The 19442-nt window shown below is 38.5% G+C and overlaps 1 protein-coding gene across 5 annotated transcripts in view; it reads left to right on the top strand.

Moving 5' to 3' along the window:
* The window catches only part of NLGN4X (neuroligin 4 X-linked), a 294305-nt gene extending 276011 nt beyond the window's left edge, over positions 1–18294 (top strand). For 3 of the 5 annotated variants that reach the window (XM_058535384.1, XM_058535386.1, XM_058535385.1), the window contains 3 exons: positions 2039–2224; positions 6077–6866; positions 14644–18293. In XM_058535384.1, the coding sequence (XP_058391367.1) occupies positions 2039–2224; positions 6077–6866; positions 14644–15493 (1826 nt within the window). In that variant the 3' untranslated portion in view covers positions 15494–18293. Of the gene's footprint in view, positions 1–2038; positions 2225–6076; positions 6867–14643 lie in introns of all 5 variants that reach the window. The other 2 variants (XM_058535388.1, XM_058535387.1) reach the window with 1 other exon arrangement.
* The last annotated feature ends 1148 nt before the right edge of the window (positions 18295–19442 follow it).

Here is a 19442-nt window from a genome sequence, read left to right as displayed (position 1 = left end):
GCAAATCCTCACGCTCGTCATTCTGAGAGAGTCGAGAGAGGCAGAGAGGCGGATGGAGGAGGGATGTGTTAAAAACAGAACAGTTTTGCCAGAAAATTACTGAAGGCTTTAGGAATGAATCACCTCTCTCCTTAATGGGGAAAGAGAGGCTTGTCTTATGGTTATTATACGGCACCCAAACTGCCATTATCAACCCCTTTCAGACATAAAACCGCATGAAAGAGGCTTTTCTCCCAAGCAAAGCACGATTCATTTTATGAGAAACTGTGTAAAAGGTTTAGTGATGAATGTTGGAGCCACAGAACACTTGCTGGCATGAAACACTAATTAGTAATTGCTAATTAAATAAGGGAGGGGTTGGTAACGTCTGAACATTCCCACTAATCGTCTACTCTCAGCTCAATCCCTAGGAACTTGAGAGAGGGCTGGATCTGAGGGATGTGCCATAAATGTACAACCTGGTGGTTGTCATCTTGCATCTATTTGTAGGTCCAGGGGATTGTGAGTCCTGATTATTGTAATTTTAGAACAAAAAGCCCCTTCCTGCTGCTTTCCTTCGAATCAGGCCATTCATTTCTGATCCCCTCCTGGCTCACTTAGTGCATTTTCCACAGGTGCCCGGGAAAGCTTAGGGAAGGAAGGCTCGCTCCCTTGGTTGGCAGAGGGCTTCATCCTTTGCTGATTATGTTTTAGGTTTTAGAAGCTGGCACTCAAGAGCTTCTTGGCATGCTGTCGGCTTTCTTTAGGGATGTATTTGGAGGAGCTGGTTCTGATTTATGCTATTTCAGGGCCCAGATCAGTCCATCTTCATGTATATACTGCAGCAGGCGGCCCTAGGACCTTAATAAGCATTAATTTAAATGAGTGAGTCGCATGGCCCTGAGAATAAAGAAATGGTACAGAAAGAGAAATTATCGTAATTGGGTAGTTTGCACAGGGGCAAATAAGAATGTGAAATGGTAAAAACATTTTCTGACTTTTTTTTTTCTTCAAAAGGCTTATCCAACATGGATTTGGACATAAAGTCGGATTAAAGTGTGTGCGATGATTTAAACTTGGAGGATGCTTTAGAAAATATTTATAGTTTTGGAGCTGAATATGAGAGAGTGTGTCTCTCTAACAAAATGACTGCAAGCATCAGAGGAAAGCAGTGTTTCCAGGTCAAGATCTTTCTTCAATGTGAAAGGAACTGGGAAGGAAATAAATATCTAAAATGGATCACTCTGCTACAATAAATGCCCCATGTAGCTTTTAAGGCAGAATTAAAAATTTGATGCCTTGAGTGAAATCTAGTTCCTCAATTTACAGAATCCTCCTTTTTAAAATCAAGTGTACCAGCTCGTGCTATTTTGGGGACAGTTAGGGAGATTTGAATATGCATTGGCTTTTAAATGAGATTGAAGAACTATAAGTTTTTGTATGTAACTACAATTTTTTTCTGTATAGGAAAATATACTAAATATAGCATACTAAACTATTAAAGAGTGAGATCTTATGATATCTGTAGTTTACTTTGAAACTTAAGCATTAAAAGGAGTTAAAATATTAATAATGAATTCAATGGGAAAAATCTACTTTTGTATACGTACACACACTCTTACACACAGATACCAACACACAAATCCTCACCTCCCACATACACACATACACTTTTTATCCAAAAACATTCTTTTAGGAATCTTTTGTATTTTTCAAAGGAAAATGGACATATGCACAGGAATGATAACTTGAATCTAGTGAAATTCATAGTTTCTGATATTGTCACGTGTTTTAAATATTTCAGATTCATTTTGCCTTATAGGTTAGCCGGTATGTACCCACAGATGAGACATTTTATCATAGTGTCAACAAAAACAATAACCGTTATAACTGTTGTTTACATAATCCTTTCTGCCAAGAAATTGTTCTACGATGTTGTTTCTCATTTATAGGAAGAAAAGAATGAACAGGGTCAACCGTGAGATATCTTTTCAAATAGCAACAATGTTTACGTGCTTTTTATAGTTGACCACCTAAAAGACCCTGTGTTCTCTTGTAGGGTTTTTAAGTACCGGTGACCAGGCGGCCAAAGGCAACTATGGGCTCCTGGATCAGATCCAAGCACTGCGGTGGATTGAGGAGAACGTTGGCGCCTTTGGTGGGGATCCCAAGAGGGTGACCATCTTCGGCTCAGGCGCGGGAGCCTCTTGTGTCAGTCTCTTGACCTTGTCCCACTATTCAGAAGGTAATAAAGGCAGCCTCATGGAGGGCAGGCCACCCCCAGGACTGAGGAATGAGCACACGCAAAAAGTTCATATCCAAGGTGCATGATGAAGTTGCCATAAGTCTCTTAGAAATCTCCATGCAAAATCCCCCAAATGACATATATCTACATTCTCTTCTTTTAACTTGGCTTTCTTTCCATTTTTTTAAAATTGAGGTATAATTGACCTGTAACATATTAGTTTCAGGTGTACCACATAGTGATTCAATATTTGTATATGTTGAGAAATGATCGCCACAATAATTTAACATCCCTCACCACACATAGTTACAAAGCTTTTTTTTCTTGTGATGAGAACTTTTAAGATCTACTCTCTTAGCAACTTTCAGTTATACAGTACAGTATTATTATTATTATTATTTTTGTGTGTGGAAGATCGACCCTGAGCTAACATCTGCCAATCCTCCTCTTTTTGCTGAGGAAGACTGGCCCTGGGCTAACATCCATGCCCATCTTCCTCCACTTTATATGGGACACCACCACAGCATGGCTTGCCAAGCGGTGCGTTGGCATGCGCCTGGGCTCCGAACCAGTGAACCCCGGGTTGCCGCAGTGTTGACACATGCACTTACCCACTTGTGCCACCGGGCCGGCCCCCTGAGGTTTTTACCTAGGGGCTAACTCAAGGCAATTACCTCTTATGCAGTGGGGATGCACGTTCCAAGCAATGTCAGAGGAGAGATTGAAAAGAGAAATCAATTGGGATTGGATGCAGTTGGTTCTAGAAACATGGTAATAACGTCTTAGCTCTCCCTGCAAAGTAAGACACAGGAAAACCCAGCCCTGGGATACCTTGGCAAGTGCAAATGATTATTCGTAATAAGAATCTAAATCGTCAAGGTTGTGTTATATTTCCTTCTGTGTCATTGGTTGGTTTCAGAATTGCACCATACCTATTTGAACCATTTACATCAAAAGTACTTGAAACTTCAAAGGAATTATTTTTTATTTAAAGAATCTTGCAAAAGGGGTCAAAAGGTAACAAAATTAAAAAAAATAAAAACAAATAAAATTGTGTAGAATTCTAATAAAATAAAAATCAAAGAACTGTAACACTGAAAGGGACCTTGAAGCTCATGTACTCCAAAACTGTCATTTATAGAAAAGGACATTGAGGCTCAGAGACATCGCATGACCTTCCTAAGGTCACACAGCAAGTGATAGAGCCAAGAAAGAAACCAGACTTCCCAGACCCAGATTCAAACATATTCCCATTATTCTTCTTTAGCTATTAAAAATTAGGGAAGAGTGGAGGGTAGTCTTGATCTTCTAGGTAGAATAAACTTTCACTTAGGGATTCATGAATATCTGTGAATTGAGAAACTGTTAGGAAATTCCTGATTGCCTGTCACATTTGGTATTTCACTTACCAACTGCTTTTCCACTTTCAACTTGTATTGTTGTGCTTCAAATTTCCCCTGAGGGTATTCAACAGGCCTTAGGAAATAAAAATGTTCAACTGGAGTAGAAATTTTCCTAGTCCTAGGCATCGATTTGACAAGTAGATTTTCAGCTTAGTAATGAGATTCACAACTCACATTTCAATAGGATGCTTGGTGCAGGAAACAGACAAGCAACCATCAGTCAAATCAGGGGTGACAGGGCTGTAGATTATTTCATAAGGCTAAGGAGAGGTGGAATTAAAGGCTAATATTTGTATTAACCCTTTATTTTAAAAAAAGGAAAATGTGAATAATCAGTTAAATCATTGGTAATATCCATTCTTATAGCATTTTAGAAAATACTTAAACTTTCACGTTTCTCAATTGATACAGTCATAGTTCTAGATTTAGAAAGTAGTCAGGACCAAATTCAGTAGTAACCAAACACATATGAGCCAAAACTAATTGGAGGAAGGGTATTAATTACTTAAATCAACAGATTGGAAATGATTCTGCTCTATGACAATGCCTTGCCTCGGTCATTTCTGCAAAGCAGCTTTTGAAAAACAAGCCAGCAATAGAATCAAGAATTACAAAAATATCTAGACAGTTGGGCTTAGGAATTCCACTTCTAGCAATATAGTCTAGCCAAATCAATATACACATGGGAAAAGATGTTTTCATGAAGATGATCGCCACTGTATTCTCATAGCAAAGAATGAAATGAAAAGCTAAAAGATTAAAAAGACAAGAAAGTTTTCAAGAATATGTGCATTTATTCAAAAGAACAATAACTAGTTTTAAGAATCATGCTTCAGATATACAATAGCCTGGAAAACACAAAGTAAAAGCTATGAATATATTTAACACACTTATGCATAACAAACCAATGCAGTGGGGGAGAATAGCCAAGAGGAATTATGCTAAAATGTTAATGTAACTTGTATTTTCTAGTATGAATTTTAGGTGATTTTTTTTCTTTATCCAATTCTTCAAGTTTTAGCAGCGTTATATTACTTCCCTAACATACAAGTATATATACACTGCTAACTCAATCATGGCCAATAGTTGTGAGAGGAAAAAGCAAGTAACCTCTAGCAGCATTTTCCTAATTCTGATTGTTTTAACTTACGAATGTCTTCAAGAGATCAAATATTGACATCATTTCTTTAAGGTGCTCTAAAACAGTAATCTTTAAAGCTAAACACACAAGCCAATACTTGCACATTTTGGACAGAATTATAGACGCTGGGAAATTGGCCCCCAAATGACTTTGATGATGTATCGGGCAAAGCCAGATCAATTTAAAGTCTCAGCCTTGTGTGTCATCTTTGGGCAATCCTCCAACCTTTAGAATCGCATCTTCCTGATTGCAATCATTTTTTCCTTATACTCGATTGCTTGTATGACCTTAAAAATCGACAGGGCGTGAACTTCTGGACTCCCAGCTGAATGCTTTATTCTTCCAGCAACTCATGAGACGTCAGAGCTAGATCGTGCTGGAATTCAAGGAAAGGGCAGGAACAGATAAGAAATTGAAGGCTGTGATTTTACAGTCCATCATCTCTTGTCCTATAGTAGTTAAAAATAGAGTTTTCTTTTGTTTTTTTACTTTGAGACATTCATGTGGTAGACTGACCTGATGGAAAATTTTAAGCTACACAGAATTTTAGTCCTCAAATTTTACTCTTCAAAATTGCTCAAGATTTTTCAAGTTTCTCACCAAACAGATGTTTTTAAAATGTGGCAGAATAAATTAGACAAAAATCTGGGCTTTGAATGGGTGCAATTTTGAAATTAATGATTTTTTGAAAAATACATTTTAGTTGGGCATTCCAGTGAGGATTTCTTTAGGAATAGCTAATTTAATTAATTTAATTTAAAATTGTAATGCTTCCAATATATTGAGGGTGGAAATAGAAATACATCCCTGAATTTGTACTCTGAAATTGATTTCAGTGGATTTTTTTTCCTCGTTATGAAGTGGTACCTGCTTTTGCCAGTGAAACAAAATGTCTTTTGACTTCTTATTGCCACAAAGCATATTTTTATGGAATGGGGGATCTGATTGCTCTGAGAGGCTTTATTTATAGCATCTGGGGATGAAGAAGCAAACACTACACTAAATTGTGGAAGGATAAAGAGATTACATATTTTTACCACAGCGAAAGTGTAAATGTAGTTTCATTTTCTTAAACAGCATTTGTGTGTGTGTGTGTGTGTAAGAACATCCCATAAAACCAATGTCCAGTGGGAGCGGGGGTAGGGAAAATGGGATGGAAATGAGTGAAAGAGATCCTGAAAAAGCTGAATGCCACTGTATCCAGAAATTCACATGCCGGAGAGACAATCAGAGCCTTCTTTGCTAAGTAAAGGCTGCTTTTCTATCTTTTGGGTTTTCATTTGCATGTACACAATTTTGCACCTGCAGGTCTGTTCCAGAAGGCGATCATCCAGAGCGGGACCGCCCTGTCCAGCTGGGCAGTGAACTACCAGCCTGCCAAGTACACTCGGATATTGGCAGATAAAGTCGGCTGCAACATGCTGGATACCACGGACGTGGTGGAATGCCTTCGGAATAAGAACTACAAAGAGCTTATTCAGCAGACAATCACCCCGGCCACATATCACATTTCCTTCGGTCCTGTCATCGACGGGGATGTTATCCCAGATGACCCTCAGATCCTGATGGAGCAGGGGGAGTTCCTTAATTATGACATCATGCTTGGTGTCAACCAAGGGGAAGGCTTAAAGTTTGTTGACGGCATAGTGGACAATGAAGATGGCGTGACGCCCAACGACTTTGACTTCTCCGTGTCCAACTTTGTGGACAACCTTTATGGCTATCCGGAGGGGAAAGACACCTTGCGGGAGACCATTAAATTCATGTACACGGACTGGGCAGATAAGGAAAACCCGGAAACTCGACGGAAAACCCTGGTAGCTCTCTTTACGGACCACCAGTGGGTGGCCCCCGCTGTGGCCACAGCTGACCTGCACGCCCAGTATGGCTCTCCAACATATTTCTACGCCTTCTACCACCACTGCCAAAGCGAAATGAAGCCCAGCTGGGCAGACTCAGCCCACGGCGACGAAGTACCCTATGTGTTTGGGATCCCCATGATTGGCCCTACTGAACTCTTCAGCTGTAACTTCTCCAAGAATGATGTCATGCTCAGCGCAGTGGTCATGACGTACTGGACAAATTTCGCCAAAACTGGGTATGTTCTTCTCCACCTCAGGTTATCGCCCTACTTCTAGCTTGATGGTTCCTCTGTGTAAGTGCTGTTTCCATGACACAATAGACCACGGTACACAGGCAAGCACACACATGCACGCACAATAGCAGTCATTTTTCCCCAACATCTGTGGGGCCCTCGTTTTTTCTTTACCCCTAAATTGTTTTCTGTCAAACCAGATTTTTACTAGAATGCTGGTTGCATATTGAAAATTCTATGTTTCCTATCTGCTGGGGCAGAATTTAGACATATTTGGCAATTCTATTGAAAGATGACCCCAGAGTTTCAAATCTAAATAGGACCTAACCTCATTTAGTAAATAATAGGGTTATCAAAACACATGTGCCACATGGCAAATTGTATTTATTGTGTAGCCACAGGAATGAAATAAATCTCATAATACCTATGAAGAAATAATATGTGTGTATGTATATACATAATATGTATATATATATCTGTATGCCTATACTCACATAATATTTCTCTATAGTTATGAGATTTATTTCATATATATACATGTATTTACAAATATATTTATTCACTTATATATCATTTATACATATTTCTTTCATAAATCAATATAAATTTCTTATATGTATCTATATAGAGAGATATAACATCTATGTGTAGATAGATATCTCATATCTATCCATATCTATCTATCTATACATATCTCTGTTATATCTCATATCTATAGATAGATATCTCATATCTATCTATCTATCTATCTATCTATCTATCTATCTATCTATCCATTATATAGATATATCTAAAGAAAGCTCATTGGTTAGATCTCGTAGAAAATATACAAGAGCTACACGTACAACAGGGTCCACCAATATTCTACTGAGCAGATTCTCTGCAAACAATGAGAGAAAAGACCCCCCAACATCTTAAACAGCTACAAATATCGTGGCACCTTTTCATTTTCTCTTGTCTAATAACATAATTGTGGAAATTAATGAGGTATCATTCTGTTCTACCTGTGTGTGCTTTTGCATTAACCTTGAGCCTCTTGTACTGAATTAAAAATGAAGATGCTCACTGCTCCGGCTCCGAGGGGTGGTAAATCTTCCCACGGATGCCGGATGGCAGCCTTAGGTTCCCCCACTGCAGCAGCCCTGCAGTGCCCAAGCCTTATGAAGCTCTATTGACAGGATGGGAGATGAGGAAGGTTCCCATGCATAGGGCTTTAGCAGATACCATCCTTTACAATGATTCCAAATATTCTGTGGTAGGAAATGGTTTCAGAATGTTTTGTCATCTTGGCAAAAGTATGGCATGTTTATTGAGTGGAAAACGTGTTGCATGGATACCTGCTTTGAACTGTCAGATTTTACAAATTTGGTCTAAGAAAGGCTTTCATGGGGGCAGTGGGGAAGAGAGAAGGTACAACCATTTAGGAGAGATGCTTGCCTCACCAATAGGTTCTGTCTTTGACAAGGAAATGATTGAAGTCAAATCAACAAGTATTTTTAGATAAACCTTGTTTATTAGATTCTTAAAACTGCTGTAACAAAGAGCCAAAGATGGTGTGGCTTAAAACAACAGAAATTGATTGTTTCCCAGTTCTGGATGCTGGAAGTTCACAATGAAGGTGTCGGCAGGGCTGAGCTCCTTCTAAAACCTGTAGGGGAATATTTCCATGAGTCTTAGCTTTTGGAGGTTTGCTGGCAGTCTTTGCTGTTGCTTGACTTGCAGCTACATTACTCCAGTCTTGGCCTGTGTCATCACATGGCAGTCTCTCTCTGTGTCTATCTTTAGGTGGTCATCTTCTTATAAGGGCCCTGGTCATATCGGTTTAGAATTCCATCCTACTCCAGTATGACCTCATCTCATTTTGACTAATTACGTCTGCAAAGAGCCTATTTCCAGTAAGGTCACATTCTGAGGTACTGGGGGTTAGGACTTCAGCATGTCTTAATTAGAGAGGGGAGCAGTTCAATTCATAACACCTTTTAAAGGCAAGACCATGCCCAGTTGTGTCATAGAACTCAGATATGTGATGTCCGCCCTTGCAAAGTACTGCATTCTCTAGAAGCAGAAATGAATGGGCATTCCCCAAACCATGGCTCTGGCCATTCTTTCTTCACTACACTGCCATCGAAACGTATCCTTCTTTGTGTAATAATGAAACACGCAGTCATGACTTACTTTTGTTAAAACCACATATTCTTTTTTCCCTTACATGTTTTGGAAATAAACTTTATTTGATATTCTTAAATGGAAAACTAGTATCATTCATCATCAATTTAACTCAACCACTAAAAAACTCCTGAAATCCAAATAAAGCCATTAGATTCTCGTTAGCTCTTCTCGCCTGCCAAAGGCTCTGACGCTGATGCTCTCTCATTGTTTAAAAAAAGAGGAAAAGATAGAGGAAATTAATTAGTGTCATGAGATAGTAAAGAACTGCTAGCACCAAATGGACACCTTCACGAGGACCTATCCAAGACTGAGCCAGGAATGAAAATACCACCATGTTCTGTTATTGAGTGCTTTTTAATGCCCTAACTCTGTTTCCTAATATCACTTTGCCTAGAGGCCGTGGTTCATGCCCCTCGCTTGGGGAACATAGATGTGGAGATGTCAAATAGCATGATATTAATCACTGGCCAAATATATTCATGTGGCCATTAGTGGTATGTGTTTAGGGTGTATTTGGCTTTCATAAAGATGTTAAAGTAGCTGGAACAGATGGGGAAGGAGAAAGGACTTCAATTTGGAGGAATAGTTCTCATCTCACCAGAAACCAAACCTTCAGGTAGAGATCTCACTGAGGGAACAGGATACACATGATGGAGGGCCTTGGATGTCGGTCTGAAGAATCTGGACTTTATGCAAACAAGAGCTATTTTTATTCCTGCAGTCTGTGTGGAGCAGAGCTGAAATCATACTTAGGGATATCAATGCAGTGAGTTTTCTTAATTCATTTGGAAGGTCATTGGAATGACCCAAGTCATCCTTAAAGAAAGATACTCAGAACTTCTTGTGTCCAATGCAAGGTGCAATTTCAAATGTAAGGAAATAGGGGAAAACATTTCAATGGCAGCTGGTTTAACAAGAAAACAGGAAATCTAGCTGATGGGCAGAGTCTAGTGATTTAGGTATTTGTCAATGGATGGCAAAAGCTTGAAAGGTAGTTGCTAGTTATTGCTTTTAAATAGGGTAGTGGCATGATCAGCCTGTGCAGAGGAGGATATCCTTGTCCCCAGGAGGCTGCTTCGTGTGGTCCAGGTGAGGAGAATGAGCCAAAATCGTGCCAGTAAGGGAACAGCGTAGGATAAATCATATCTCTTTATGTGAGGTGTGATGCTTAACTCTGTTCTCCAGAACACGTACTCAGGCCATGGCCCACAGAATATGAGGGAATACAAGTGAGTACCATCAACTGTTCCCTTAAGCACTAGAGAGACAAGAGTTTGATTATAAGAATATCTTCTCATCCATCTATCACAACACATTGCTGTGGAGACAGGATTATGTTACATCAGAACCTTCTTTATCATTTGGTGGGACTTCAAATCTACACCTCAGAAACAGCACCCTGTGTTTCTAATTGTTCGTACATTTGCCAGGACGAAGTGTTCTGATAATTCTTTTCATATACCCAAAGCTAACGGTTCTGACCTTATCTTTAGGTTTAAACGTTAAGTGTCTCTGGTATGCCAACATTTTTTTGTTTTTTGTCCAGCACAGAAAAATAATATTGGGGTGTGCGTGTGGAAGGTGTGGAAGGAAGGAAGGAACGAGGGAGAGAGAGGGAAGGAAAGAAGGGGAGAAAGAAGGAAGGAAGGAGGGGGAAAGGAAGGAAGTGGGGAGAGAGGGAGAGAGAGAGAGAAGAGAGGGTGGGAGGGAAGGACAAGGAAGGAAAGGAGGAAGGAAGGAAGGAAGGACAGACAAGGATTCCTTTGTAGCTAGGAGGCTCTTTCAATGATCCAGGTTAGAAGACTAAAAAAAAAACAGTGCTGGATAAGAACAATGTAGGCCAAAACATTAAGTACTGGGATAGAAATAAGGCTGACTTGGAGAGTTTGATAAATGAGAAATAATGTCAAGGAAAAAATTAAAGCTAATTCCAAGGCTTGCAAAGGACTATAAAGAATTAAAATCAGCATCATATAAAATCTCTTTGGGAATAAGAGGCCTGATTGGTGCATAGAATTCAGATGCTCATTGATCAAACACCAATGCAATTTGATTTCTTTGTGGGAAGAAGTGCATAAAAAGGGAACAAGAGAGAAACTTGGTATCTATAGAAGATATGGCCACAAGCAGCACTTGAAGCAATCAAATGATGCATTATATAGCAAAGGCCTTAAATGCTATTGGAAGTCAGGGATGGAGGGCTAGTTCTGTAATGGCCAGTGAAACCAACATATATTTCGATTTGTCATCTTTGTTCTCAGGACTTCGGTGTAGGTATGCTTCAGAGGCCATTTCTACTTTTGAATTTTCTGGTGTCCTATGATTAATTTATATTCAACCTTTGTGAAATCTTTGCAAAAAGCAGGAAAGAGGCACATGGGGAGGATGGCTCAGAGAACATTGCAGCATAAATTTGGTTTTAAAAGTGACCTTTATTGCCAAAAAAATATTTTGAGCTGAATGAATGAACATCTGTTGCATAGCTGTCACTGAACACGTATTCTTGCTGCATAGGCTAATTTTCTTCTTAGAGGTCTGTAATGAAGCGTCAGCCACGACATTGCTTTATGTGTGAGGAGAAACATACCATCGAAAGGAGCGTATCAGAGGGATTACTGATACATTTAAAGAACTAGTATTACCTATCTCTAGTAAACAAAATAATCCACAAGATCTTAGAAACACATTCAACTCTCTGCTGCCACGATGGTGTCTCAAATGAAATATGAGAGGTGAAAACGTATGTGTTAGGTGTTGGGAAATATGGATGAAGATATGCATGGAGGCTTTTACTAGGGAGAGAAGATATGTCTGTTTCTTTCTATCCTTATTCATTATAATCTTCAGTTTTACTCCTGGGAACTAAAACACACCATATGCTTAAGTGAAGTCTGAAAACAAGACGTTGATATCCCACTTAGAGATCTTACTGTCTTTGGAGTATTTGACAAGGAAAATGACGGGTTTTCATAAGCTCTGTGAGTTTATCTTGGTTTTTAGCTTCTGACTGTGCATCTCCAAGAGCTTTAATAGCTGAATTGTATCAGGCTCAACCTTACTTATCAGAATTTTCAAAATCCTCCCCTCTGTTCTTTGAGAACAAAATAAATGTGTTCCTTTACCTTTCAAATATACACTGAATTCTGTCAAAAATAGCCAAATAGCCAGACGAACAGAACACTCTCTTTCCCAGATGTCTGCTCCTTAATAAAAAGTCAACACATCTAATAGGCCCAGTGCAGTGAACCCAAATCAATGGAAAAATAGTAGGAATCCTCACCACCTTTCATTTCTTTTACAGCAGTAAAAATTGATGACAAATGTTTCCATGGCAGATTCCAATTAAATAAGAATTATTCAAAAATTTATTTCAAAAGACTCAAATAAAAGAAACACAAGGTGCTATACTGAATCTAACATTTTTTAAAACATATAAAAATTTAAAAAATAATAAACGAATTATTTTTAAATATATTAATGTTTGTAAATGAACACATAAATAAAAAAGATCATTGCATGAGTACCTGTAATTTTATGTATTTTTTTCATTCTATGAGTAAAATAAAAGCACAGCCCTTAGTATGTACTCAGTTAAGAGGTAAATTTTCTTTTTCTTGTGTATCACATGTATTATCATATGTATACGTCATATATTTTTATATCTATATGTATACAGTATATAGTATACTATATATACTGTGGTATACGGTATGCTTTTATATACTATATACAGTGTATAATACAGTGTATGTGGTATACAGTACATTTTTATACATCATATACTATACACAGTGTATAGTACACTGTATATACTCTGGGTATATACAGTATATTACTTTATAGTCCCCTCTCCCTAAGCAATCTTTGGGTGTTCTAATTTATATATTGGCAGAAGGCGATAATATTTTTTAAGCTCTTACTATATGCCAGGAATTTTGTAGTTACTATTTAACCTTCATGACTTACTTCCAACCCCAATATTCTTATCTACTCTATAAATGAGGAAGATTAGGCCAAGACAGGCTAAAGAATTTGCTCGAGATTTCACAGCTATAAAGAGGGAAAGCTGCAGAGGTTAATCCATGCAAGTGATTTTGACAGCCTCGGATTGAGGGCTCAAGTCTTTCCTTTAGCGGATGTCGTACCTGTTGGTCAAGCACGTGGTTTGCAGCCTGCACAATGCCTGGTAATGTCTGCACACTTGAGATCTTCAAGTAGGACCTTCTGGTCCCCCAGCTTTCCGGCGTGTAAGCGAGTAGGCGTGGCTGGAGCCAGCTTCATAAAAGTGCTGACAAGGAGTGATTACCTGGAAGGTAGAAGTTGCAGCGCCCAGAGCAGTAAGTTAGTGTGCTGTATCTCCCACTTGTTCTGGGTCTGCACATCAGGTCTGAATGTTCAATACTGTCCACCAGGGGAATGTTTCCATGGGTAATCTCAAATTTTTCAAAACAAATAAACATTAAGATGAAATCTGTTTTACAGTTCACATTACCAACTTTACAAAAAATGGAAGAAATGAGAATATGGTATCTTTCGGGGCTTGTTTGTTATCTTAAAAGAGGTGGTTGCAAAGATATTTAAAGCACCATGTTTTGTGGATTGTCTTTTAATTTTGATGATTCTCCTTCTGCCTGTACCCACTTATGTAAATAAGAAGAAAATTGTTTGATGCCAAACACACTTAGCATCTACAAAAACCCTCAATTTCTTGCATCGTGTCTTACTTCTCCTAAACAGGTTGACTTCACCACATCTAAAAGGACTATCTTACCAAACTTCTTAGAATTAATGGAATGTTGTTTGACCTTTACATGACTCAGTCTTCAAAAGATTTTCAAGTGTATAGGTAGTTCTCCTTAAAATAGAGAGCAAACAAATAATGCATATTTCTATTTATTAGCATTTTGTAATTACAAAAGCCTATTCTGATTGGACTTTTACCTATATTTTAGTTGTTAAAACTGCCATATCTAGTCATTGATTAGAAGCAATCTTTGAGCAAGGAAGAGAATACTCACTTTTTGAACAATTGCCTCTAAATCAGGATATCTCAATTTCAGTACTATGGACATTTGGACTCAATACTTCTTTGTTTGTGGGGGGCCGTCCTGTGCACTGGAGAATGTTCAGCGGTGCCCCTGGCATCTACCCATTCATAACACAACCCTCCAGTTATGACAACCAAAAACATATCCAGACGTTGCCAATTGTCCTCGTGGGGGCAAATCACCTCTGGTTGGGATTTATGGCTCAAAAGTAGTTAAACTTGAGAGACTGAAAATATTCTTAGACACATTTTGTTTTCCTTCTTCATTGTTGAAGATAATTTGATGCATTTAAAAATAATTGAAATGTTATGAAAATGCCATAGTATGGCCATCAGAAATTATTTTTAAGATAAAGGTAAGAGGGGATTTTAAGGAAAAGACAAAATGGCAGCCTTGTTTGGATTAAAGCAGAATGTATCTATTGCTACTTGGTTACTTGGTGCTCATCAACAAACGTGCGATTAATTGATCATAATTTCCCAGTTTATTTGATAAAAAGATTTACTTGTCACATGTGGAAGAATGTGACCTTCTTTCTCTTTTTTTCTTCCTTCTGTCCCCAGTGACCCTAACCAGCCAGTTCCTCAGGATACCAAGTTCATTCACACGAAACCCAATCGCTTTGAGGAAGTGGCCTGGTCCAAATATAACCCCAAAGACCAGCTCTATCTGCATATTGGCCTGAAACCCAGAGTAAGGGATCACTACCGAGCTACGAAAGTGGCTTTCTGGTTGGAACTCGTCCCTCACTTGCACAACTTGAATGAGATATTCCAGTACGTTTCGACAACCACCAAGGTCCCTCCTCCCGACATGACCTCCTTCCCCTATGGGACCCGGCGATCTCCTGCGAAGATATGGCCAACGACCAAACGCCCAGCGATCACTCCCGCTAACAATCCGAAACACTCCAAGGACCCTCACAAGACGGGGCCCGAGGACACAACCGTCCTCATCGAAACCAAACGGGATTATTCCACTGAATTAAGCGTCACCATCGCCGTGGGGGCATCCTTACTCTTCCTCAACATTTTGGCATTCGCAGCACTGTATTACAAGAAGGATAAGAGACGCCACGAGACTCACAGGCGCCCCAGTCCCCAGAGAAATACCACCAACGACATTGCTCACATCCAGAACGAAGAGATCATGTCCCTGCAGATGAAACAGCTGGACCACGACCATGAGTGTGAGTCGCTGCAGGCTCACGACACCCTGAGGCTCACCTGTCCGCCAGACTACACCCTCACGCTGCGCCGGTCCCCAGATGACATCCCTCTTATGACCCCAAATACCATCACCATGATCCCAAACACACTGACGGGAATGCAGCCTTTGCACACCTTCAATACCTTCAGTGGAGGGCAAAACAGTACCAATTTACCCCACGGACATTCAACCACCAGAGTATAGCTTTGTGGGTCCCTTCCCTTCCCTCTGTTCCTCCCCTCAGCAGCATCGAAGAGAGACAGAAAGACAGAAGCAGCATCTCCACACAAGGAATGTTTTTCATCCCACTAACTTGAGACAAAAGAGCAAAAGGGCGGTCATCGCGTCCCCGGACCCGTCCCATTGGCATTTCCCGGTATGACAAGATCAACTTCTGACCCTATGAAATGTGAAAAGTATACATTGCTGTTACAATACTGCTTTAAGATCTCCACCACTCCAGCCAACGTTTAGTGTGACTAGGACATCGCCCTTTCAAGGACTTGGATGTTTCCAACATAACAATCGAAGCTGACACTTCTAGAACTCGGCCAGGGACACGATTTTTTTTTTTTTTTTAATTATGATTGAAAAAAAAAAAAAGTTCTTTATGTGCCATATGATGGATGGCTCTACTTCAGTGAAGAAAGAGTTTATGGGCTTTTACCCAGCATATGGAGCTGTAATCTAGAGAGAAGGCAAAGTAGAATTTTATTATTAAAATAAAAGAACTGACTATGCAGTAACATACGTATAGTTCTGTGCAAAGAGATGTTTGGCCAGCCTGAACTATATTTAAGAAACTTTGTAAAGAAAAATGTATATAGCTGTGAGTTTAAACAAAAACACACACAGAAAACAACAACAACAAAAAACGGACAAAAAAGCTTTTATTGGTGTTTTCAGTTTGAAAGAGCTTTTAGCAAGATTGTGTTTTCCATTGTGGTCTGTATGTATATAAGTATATATATACATTAGTCATATCACCTCTGTTTCCTCCAGGACAAAGGAGGATTTTCTTCTTAATTACTTGTGGTAAACGAAGACACGGGGTTTTCTAATGCATTTCATTTGTACGAGGACGTGGTGTCACACAGCGGACCCAGACCGTCTGTGTGGCTGGGCTCTTTCCCCTTTTCAGGTTGCACAAGTGCATGAGACAGCATTTTTAGGAGACTGTTGTTTTAGGAAACTTTTATTTTTGTGTGTTAAGCCTTCATGAAGTTGCCACACAAAGATGGATCCCCAACGTGGAGTCTATTTAAAGCTTTTTGAATTAGAGACACGCACATGCAGAGCGACAGCAGGAAAAACAAAATACAAATCTCGTTCTGTAGTTCTGGTTCTTTGAATACGTTTAGGAAGAGTTGCTTCCCACCCCAGGGTCCTGCCAAAAAGGAAAGAAAGCTTGCCTTTGGTGGGGCCGTGCCCTGCCGAGTAAATACGGCTCTGTGTTCCCCAGCAGCTGCGGAAGAGTTTGGCTGGTAAGGTACCTGCTCAGCTTAGCTAATCAGATTGAAGGAGGGCATGTGTCTTTCCTTTTGTGTTGAAGCAGTAAGTCCCTTATTTATCAGTAGGCAGGGTTTTTTATTCTTTATACCATTTATGGGATAAAACATATGCTTGTCTGAAAATATTACTTTCTGTGGGTTTGTGTATCAGTCACTGATCAATGAATATCATAGAAAGAAAACAAAAAAGACAGAAGATTAAAAATGCTTTGCATGGGTTTTGCAGGAAGTTAGGATAGCTTCACTGTCAGGATAACATATTCACCCATTTTGAATTGGCAACTTGGAGACTAGACATTTGTCCCTCCAACACCTTGTCATCTTCTCATTGTCCTTTTAATTTTCCTCAAGGAATATTTTGAGTGTCATAAAGTGGGAGGAAAAAGTAATAACAATGATTCCTTTATATTTGTCTTTTAAAAATTATTGCAACATCAGGAAATAGTAGCCAAAGATATTTGAAGATAGTGTCTCTGGGCTTGATTGTGTTTATTCTAGAAACCCAGTCTTGAAAGTCATTGCTAAATTGGGCATCCTCCACAAAGACAGTCCAACTTCCTTGCCCCATTGCACACCTTTGAGTACTGAACCCCTAAACTAAAACTGTAGTGATATATATCAGAGTGTTTGAAAATGCCCTCTAGAGAAAGACAGCTCTTAGAAATGCATATAAGAGTCACACAATAAATTCTGTGTGGTTTATCTTGGTTTAAATTTGAGAGTGATTCTCTGTATATACCTATGCGAAATATTAGAATCCCAACTTTGCACACAGTGAAGCAACACTCCCTTTTTGCAGCTAGAGGTGTCATGGGTAAGATTTTTGTCCCCCCGTTCATCATCTTCTAAAGCTATTGTCAGGCCATTTCTGCAAGCTATGTATTACCCCAGCTGGGCTATGGCAAATAGGCTCTCCATGAAACCACGAAGGAAGTGATGGTTGGCATCGGTGTCGGTCCAGTATGTCTGTAATGTGAATTCCAGTATTTGTTTAGTATTTCCAATTGTCTTCTGCTAGCAATATGCACAGTAATGTATCAGGCTTGTGACATTTGGATAAGGATAAAAAAAAGAGTTCTTGTTAAGTGAATAACTTTAGCTTTTACAGAGGATTATGATCAAAAGCAGTTTAATACACCTTAAAGGATATCTTATTTCTACATGGAAAGATGTTATAGAATCTTCATAGAGTTCTATGAGAATAAAATATACTTGCTATCTATAAAAAAAGAGAAAAAAGAGAAAAAAATGAGAAAAAAATAAGTCAAAAAAAAAATACTTTCCTAGGCTTTTATTCTTGACCTTCAGAGGCACGCAGGGTTTAATGGTTTCTTGGGTTATTATTTTGCAATTTTGTTTTTGATTTTGCCTTAAGTAATGATAGAAGATATATATGGCTGGACACATATGTATAAACTTTTCAGCAGCATTTTTAATAATAAAATATCACAGTATTTTCTAATGCTTTGTGCAAATAATTATGCGTCCATTCTTTTTGTGCAGGTGGCCTATTTTATTTACTTTATCCTTCTTTGAACGCCTTTTTCATTTTAAAAGCAAAGTGAGACATCTGACGTAGGCTATAAATGGAAAACTCGATTGGTAACGGGTTGGTTTCTTGGTTTATCCTGGCACACAGTTTTTGTGCCACTGTTGGGGAAGTTCTACTGGCCTGACGTTGGAGAAGTAGGTCCTGGATGGTGGAATTCAAGATAAGAAAATGTTTCCTGAAACGGAACGCTCGGATTCATTAATTCTACCAGTGCTCACTCTTATGTCCTGGGTTGTGTTTGACGTAATAATGCCTTAAACTTTTCAGAGAGCCTTATCTGAATAAATCTTCAAATGAAGGCAAGAAATTCTACCAAATAAAACTCAAGGGGCAGAAAATGACTCTCTTATTAACGAGAGCTAATTTGCCGAGGCCTCGCTGTGCATGCAACCGTTCCTTATCTAACTTGACACTCACAGTAGCCCTAGGGGGGGCACCTGTATTACTCTTGTTTCACAACTGAAGGAGTTGAGAATCAGAAACTGTAAGCTGTGAGGAAGCAGAGCTTAGATTCAAAGCGAGATAGTGTGTCTTCAGAGCTCAAACTTCTCACCTATAAGGGATATGGCAAAAATTTCTAACTCAGGCTCATGCATGTCATGATAATACTAGTTAATGATCAGATGAAAAACAGCAAATACCGTGACTGCTATACTCGAACTCTGAATTTTTTTAGATGTAGGACACAGGATATATATTATTCTTATATATTATATATGAATAATAATGAATATATTAATAACTTAATAATATATTAATATTATTTATAATTTTATTATAATATAATAAATACTCAAATATAGTTTACATATAAAATATAACAATTATATATAATTTAAATAAATACATAAATAATATAAAATAGGTGATATAGTATTAATTTTATTATGTATATGATACATTTATTTACATATAAAATAATACATATCATATACCTTATATTATATAATATGTAATATATATTTTCTACATTTATACACATATTTAATGTATTACATATATTAAATATATACATATATTGCATTTATTATTTATATGTGCATGTATTATTGTATATGTACTACATATGTAAATATACATATATTATCTC

The sequence above is a fragment of the Diceros bicornis genome, chromosome X (genome assembly GCF_020826845.1).
Source record: "Diceros bicornis minor isolate mBicDic1 chromosome X, mDicBic1.mat.cur, whole genome shotgun sequence".
NCBI classification, from domain to species: Eukaryota; Metazoa; Chordata; class Mammalia; order Perissodactyla; family Rhinocerotidae; genus Diceros; species Diceros bicornis.
The sequence above is the reverse complement of the archived record's forward strand: the minus strand, read 5'-3'. Positions and strand labels throughout refer to the sequence as shown.